Genomic DNA, 6,807 nt, shown 5'->3' with positions numbered 1-6,807 from the left:
GCCGAAAACACGTGCGGAAAAATTATAAAAAGACAAATTTTGGAGGGAGCGTGACACGTGGCGAATGGCTGAGAGCGCGCCCCAAGGAGCGCTCGTTAACTAGTTGCTCTCGTGTTTCAAGCATCGAAGCAAGCTACCAGCTGCAGTTCAATTGACCAAATATTATTAACTGAAATAGTGCCACATCCATTCATACCAAATTTTTAACTAACCCATAGAACAATCACAATCAAGCTAGCATCAAGCAATCAGGCAGATACATGGCAATTCATATTCCATGGCACGGTTGACACTAGAATTGCAGAAGAGTTGATGCAACAGCTGCCTTATATAAATAGTCGGTGTCACAGTGTGTATAAATACAATTCTGACATAATATACTCTAAGCAACAAAGAACAGGTATCACAAATGGGGGGGGGGGGGGGGGGGGGGGGGGCAAGGAGAAAAAAAATCACAATGTACGCTGCTGCAGGCTTCGTAGGCAGTGGTTCTCAGCAGCAGCATAAGCGACTAACAAAGGGGCAACAATTAATTTAGATAAACTCCGTCCGTCTTCATCTACAACCAAAAAATCCCATCTAACCCCCTCCGGTATTTACACGAGGAGGGCAGATACTCACTCTTGAGCGCCGGTGATCCGATCAGCAGTTGACGCCGCACTGCCCCATGGCGACGGCCTTCTGGGTGTCGGATATGAACGGGTCGATCTTCACCCACAGGAGGGAGAAGATGGAGGCGAGGAGGATGGACCAGACGATGACGATGGTCGGCGTGCGGTTCTGCTTCCCCATGAGACCCTTGAGGAAGGGGTAGAGATGCAGGATCACCCAGATCGAGAAGAAGAGCTTTCCGAAGAGCGGGCCCCAGGACTGGTACCCGCTGTTGATGGCGTACGATATGCCGGCCACCATGCCCACCAGGTTGATCACGAGGACGGTGGTCGGGGGGATCAGGAGACTGGTCCACTTGAACACGTATAGCTCTGCAAAGTCGCCGTCCTCGTCGTTCGCCTTGGAGGTGACCGTGAAGTTGGTGTCGATCCCGGCCAGCACCTTGAGCAGGCCCTGGAACACCGCGAAAAGATGGGCAGATGTGCCACCGATGACCCAGAACTGCTCGTTTCTCCACCAGTCCTCGATGCCGACACCGCTCCATCGGAGCTCCAATATACCGGTGGCAAAGATGGACGCAAACATGAGAATGAAGAACATCCCAGCATAATTACTGATCTGCATATCAGAAAGAAGAATATATCAACATCAGACAAGAGGGTTTTAGCAATGCGAGATTTAACAAGAGGAACATAGCTCTGCACATGTGAAAGGGTTTCTTTTTTATGACTAACCTCGGGGATGATAAATTTGTTGGTGAGGAGGCAGATAGCAGGAAGCACACAATAGGCGATAAGTGGGAGGGATGTCAATGGATAAACAATGGTGTTGATGTAAGCCACCCTCTCCAGAAGTTTCAACCGCCCACCGTAATTGTACCAGATAGGACAATGTCTGCTAAACAGAATTTCAACTGACCCAAGGGCCCATCGCAGCACTTGATTAAGACGGTCAGACAGATTGATTGGTGCAGAACCCTTGAAACAAGGCCGTGGTGGCATGCAGTAGATTGATATCCACCCTCTTGCGTGCATTTTAAACCCAGTAAGAATATCTTCAGTAACTGAACCATAAATCCAGCCAATCTGAAACAAAATAAAAGAAAATCTCACTTCCAGTTTCGTATTTCCTCATAGAGAAAAGAATAACAGAAACTATGACTCTCAAACTAACCTCTTTTCCCCATTCGGTCTTGTCCTCATATCCACAGCTGATGACATGGATGGCTTCCTTTAGTAGAGAAGCTGGGTTTGTTGAAGGTGGTATGCCTCCTTGAGTCATAAAGGTGGATGCAGTAAATATAGGAGACTGACCAAATCGCTTCTCCAATCTCTTCTGGGACATAAGCATTGACCTTTCATCCTCATAACCTGATGAGATTCAGAAAGAGTGGTTAGCTGAAGCAAGTCATAACTCAGAATCTCAAGAACCAAAGCGAAGACGAAATAGAAGCATAATGTTTTAGTGATGCAGTATGTCTTCCATCTTGAAGATGAAAGCATGTTGAAGAAACCAAGCGCTTGTCCTCAGATGCCAAGAATAAATGTAAGGTAAAAATTGCAAGCACATACCTTCTATACCCTCTTCTATATCTTCCATGTTGAAGATGGGAGCAGAAGACTCAGTTCTCTTCATCATACGGTTCTTGTTATCCATATAGCTCTTGCTCTTTTTCTTTCTGCCACCGCAGCAGCTCTTAACAACAATGTTAGGTTCCAAATCAGCCTCAGTTAATACAGGATCATAGCCATACAAGGCCTGCCTGTTGAAACAGCATCCTGTCCCGACATACATTGGACCCTGAATGCCATCTAAACCTTTCATGTTGATCTGCAAAGAGGAAAACCATGTAAGAGACAAGAAAGTGTTGTCGTCATGATGAACACAGACACCACCAGACTTACATCAAAGAAAACAATGTTGCGATTGGCATATCGATCGTGCAAATCAATGCCATCAAATCTTTGTGGAAATTGGACATAGCAAGTTTTCCTTCCGAGAGCGGGATCCATCATGAAGCACATTGCTTCTCTAAGAGCTTTGCTGCTATTGAAGTAGTGATCACAATCCACATTAAGAAGATAGGCACCATTTGTCAACACGGCAGACACACGAATCTGCCAACCAGCAAAAGATATGCAATCGTATAATTAGCAACAAACCAGATAAAATCCAATGCAATGTACACAAGCAAATTCGCGGAAGAGAACACATACCAATGCATTCATTGCACCAGCCTTCTTGTGATGCTGGAAACCTGGCCTCTTTTCACGAGAGACATACACAAGCCGTGGCAACTCATTACCATCAGTGTCAAGGCCACCACTGTGCCCCAAGAACACCTGAATTCCATGAAAAGCAAGTTTAATCCATAAGATTCAAATTAAGTTGACATTATTTTCAAATGGCAGACGCATTGAAGTAAAAAGTACCTGAATCATGCCAGGATGGTCCCTAGGGTTATTCCCAGGCCAAGCGGTGCCATCAGCCATGGTCCACCCCTCTTCAGGCACTTTTTGGGCTTTGGCAACAAGTGCATTGATTCGTATTTTAAATTCTTCATACTCTCTCTGAAACAAAGCATACCCCAAAGTTAATATCCAAGCAGAATTTGGGGAAAGAGCAATCTAACCATGTGGCTTGTAGCTTACCTTCATTGCTCGTCTTTCCTTCACAAAAGAAGGCTGGATCTTGTCCTTGAGGTAATCTATTTTTTGCTGAAAGTAAAACTCTGGGGCCCTTGGTTCAATGTTGTGCTTCTTGCAAAATGGAACCCACTTCCTAGCAAATTCTGCAGTTTCTGAGAGCGACTCAAACGTCAACATAGCCGAACCATCATCAGAAACATAGCATGACACTTTGTCGACAGGGTAATCCACAGCAAGAATGGACAGAACAGTATTTGCTGTGATCAGGGGAGGTTCCTTCAGTGGATCCACTGTACTGACAAAGATATCAATGGGACACAGCTGTGATGGCTCTCCCTCCCTATCATACCTGCAACATTAGATTATGCACCCCAGGACACAGTGTTAATGAAAGATGTTATGGTGCCAAAAATCATGAACAAATGTAGAGACCCGTTTGTCGTAACTTACCTCAATGCAAGCCTGTCAAGGTATGTTTCACGGTTGATTGGGTACCATTTTGGAAACTGATCCAGAAGCCAAGACAAGGCAAACCAAATCTCACAGATAACCGACACTAGCCATAACCCATAAGCATCACGCACTGGATGACTGACACGATACTGGAAGAAGAAGCACAGGATGATAAGTCGGAGAATGATCACTATCCGGTAGAGGTTGAGCTGGTTTGCAGGAATAGGCACTATACGGCTCAGAGGTAGACGTGCATCATCAACCCTGCCAAAGACAAAAGTACAGATATCTCAGTTTCATCGAGTCATTTCCAATCGAACATCAAACTGCAACAACACTACAGGTAAAGCAAAGTCAAAACAAAAATTATAGACCCTAATCAACTCAGAAACATAAAGCTATCAAAATGGTCATTGATTATAATGGAGAAAGGTTATTTATACATTTGCATATCTTCACCATTTGAGCCAGTTCCTTCCATGTCTCCTCCTCCTCCTCTTGCATCTGGATATTTACTGGTCACCTGCATCATGTTTTTGTCCTGCTTAACCCTCCAGCTTTCAACTCTTTCCTTCCAGTCAACACTGTTAAGCCCATAGGAGTTCAAGTCCTTGGAAGGGTCCACAATCCTCACAGGAACTGATATCATAGTAGAGAAATGTTAATATTTTCATCAGATGAGCAGACAAATTCTCCAAAAGATGCTATTATGACAGATAAGAATATACCTGGGACACTTGGATCGACATAGCTTGACGTTGGGCTGCGGATAGAGTGGCGATCAGGGGAAGCATCAGGGATTTCCCCGGACATCTGAAAAAGATTTTCAATGCATTAATGCACAAGAGCAAGGAGTTCTCACGGAAACAAACTCAGCTTTCATCAATGCATGAGAAAACCAAGTGTCTGAATGATAGGTATTTACCTGTTGCCCACTTGTGAGCCGAGGAATACGATGATGAGGTTCATGGCGAGAGGATGAAGACAAATCAATGTCTTCTCCTTGCCACTCTGGACCTTTGCCATTCCCTTGCTTATAGTTGAACTCATTGTCCAGGTCATCAACATCTTCTTCCTCCTCATCTCCCGGAACCCGGGGGCTACCTGAATTTTGTCAACAGGTGGTGTATACATCCATTAGCATGATTTATAAACAAAAACATAAGAATATGAGGGCGACGGGTTTAGTTTTATATGTCGAGCAACAAGGAACGACCAGTATACCCTGACTTTGGCTCATAGTATAAAGCAGACTTCCATATGCAATTCTCATACAGATGACATAAGAAATCAACATGTTGTATAGGAACAAACCTTTGAGCCTCTTGTATCGAGTCTTGCACTGAGGACAGCATTTGACCCCATCCTTGCGCTCATACTCGTAGCAAGGGCGGCAGACCGGGAAGGCGCACTCGTTGCAGGCGACAAAGACGTCACCAGTGGCCGAAACGCCAACAGTGTCGCCACATATCTGGCAGGCCTGACCAACCGTGCCTTTGACCTCCTTACCCTGCATCAGCAAGATGAAAACAAGGTCAGCACACACACAGCCGTACGAAATCACAGAGGTTGCCAGGAGACACAGCAATCCCCCGTGTAGCATAATTGGTCGGTCGGCAATTGATCATCTGCTTGGCTTAAAGCTGAGACTATGATCTAAGTGTCGGGAACGGCATGAATTGCACGATGTTTAGGGTAAGGTTGGCTCATCGGTAAACACTAAACATGGTCCCGATATGTCGGTGAGGCCTGGAACACTGAACATCTCCCAATTGCTCCACCACTCGTCAATTGTTCCTCACACGAACGGGGCCACCCCGCCATTAACGGAGAGGGGAAATGCGGCAAATCTACGAATCCGACGCACGACTACGAGCACCCCCACAGATTCATACGTAATCGAGGTGAATTGGAGCTGTTACGCCTAACACCGCAACCTAGATCCACGCACCGCCTCACGCGCACCAGATCGATCCACCGACGCGCGGACAGGCGCACCGCATGAAGGAGCCGTGACGAACAGAAATGGCACCGACAAATTGAGGCAGGCGGGAAGAGGAAGAGAGAGAGGGGGGGAGGCAAATTAAACGTACCGGGGCGGGCGCGTCGCCGTCGTTGCGGATCATGACGAACTCGTTGCGGTTGTGCGACCCGGCGACCATCCCCCGGTTGGCCGCCATCTCTCCTCTCCGCCCTCACGCCCCACCGGCGGCGGTCTCTCACTCTCACTCGAGCGCGCGAGCGAGCGAGGCACGGAAAGAGGGCCGGTCTAGATCCGAGAGGAGGAACCGGCGGAGATCGCCACCATTCCCAGATCCCCCGCGAGCTCGCTCGCTCTCTCAGCTCGCTGCTGCTGCAATGCCCGCCGCTGCTGCCTGCCCCTCCTCCTCCACTCCTCCCCTCTTACATACGCACGCGCTCGGCCAGTTCAGCCCAGTAGGTGAGGTGGAGTCGCGGTCGCCTCCTCTCCCACCGGCTACCGCCCGTCGCCCGGTTGGGATTCGCTGGGCCGTCCGCGTCACGGGCCTCGCGGCGCTGGGCACAGGCTGGAGCGAACGGTGACCGGCTGCAGCCGTTGGATGTGTCGGTGTCGGCGCCTGGAGGCTGGAGGCCGGACCGAAATGCCCCCCTACCTGCCGCTCCTTTCCTTATCAGTCAGTGGGTTTTTTCTTCCGCTGGTTTTGTTGATTTGTGTGCTTTTTTATTGGCTAGGAAACGGAAATGCCATGTGCACCATGCGTGTTGCATGTGAGTTGGCATCAAATCGATGGGCATGTGATTGTGGTTAGACCGAAAGAACATTTGTGCAAACCAACGGGGAAGGCTCACCAACCATGCTCCTACGAGCATGAATCGGTTTAGAGTTCAGGGTCTACGGCAATTGTGCGCGAATTCCGGCATACTTGAAATGCAGTGTGTTTCATTGTTTCCATTTTAAAATATACTGTGTTTTTTTTTATTCCTGGGTTTCAAATCATATGCGAAAATTAAGTGCACGAGAAAGAAATAGGTAGTGTGGAGTTTGATTCTAAGTCTGAACTTTCTCTCGACTTTTAAATAACGATGGTGCCTGAAAAGGGCCTTGATGTTTTAA

General features: G+C 47.5%; 1 protein-coding gene across 1 annotated transcript; it reads right to left on the bottom strand.

The window, feature by feature from the left end:
- Positions 1–309: 309 nt before the first annotated feature.
- Positions 310–6,336, bottom strand: LOC109755092 (probable cellulose synthase A catalytic subunit 1 [UDP-forming]). The gene is made up of 14 exons (XM_045229661.2): positions 5,807–6,336; positions 5,028–5,223; positions 4,639–4,817; positions 4,442–4,526; positions 4,157–4,352; positions 3,711–3,977; positions 3,264–3,609; positions 3,045–3,182; positions 2,829–2,954; positions 2,517–2,729; positions 2,184–2,442; positions 1,786–1,982; positions 1,347–1,697; positions 310–1,230 (listed from the first exon to the last, which is right to left on the bottom strand). Exons 1-14 carry the CDS (start codon positions 5,891–5,893, stop codon positions 643–645), a joined length of 3,228 nt encoding a protein of 1,075 aa, XP_045085596.1. The 5' UTR covers positions 5,894–6,336; the 3' UTR covers positions 310–642.
- Between the last annotated feature and the right edge of the window lie 471 nt (positions 6,337–6,807).

Source organism: Aegilops tauschii, chromosome 6 (genome assembly GCF_002575655.3).
Source record: "Aegilops tauschii subsp. strangulata cultivar AL8/78 chromosome 6, Aet v6.0, whole genome shotgun sequence".
NCBI lineage: Eukaryota > Viridiplantae > Streptophyta > Magnoliopsida > Poales > Poaceae > Aegilops > Aegilops tauschii.
This window is presented reverse-complemented; position numbering and strand designations above follow the sequence as displayed.

What these genes read in the sequence shown, in the direction of transcription:
- LOC109755092 (XM_045229661.2), bottom strand. Translation starts at nt 5,893, where the DNA reads ATGGCGGCCAACCGGGGGATGGTCGCCGGGTCGCACAACCGCAACGAG. An exon ending in AATGGTGAAGATATGCAAAT is followed by an intron (nt 3,978 to 4,156) that starts GTATAAATAACC and finishes TGTCTTTGGCAG; the next exon opens with GGTTGATGATGCACGTCTAC. An exon ending in AGACCGAATGGGGAAAAGAG is followed by an intron (nt 1,698 to 1,785) that starts GTTAGTTTGAGA and finishes ATTTTGTTTCAG; the next exon opens with ATTGGCTGGATTTATGGTTC.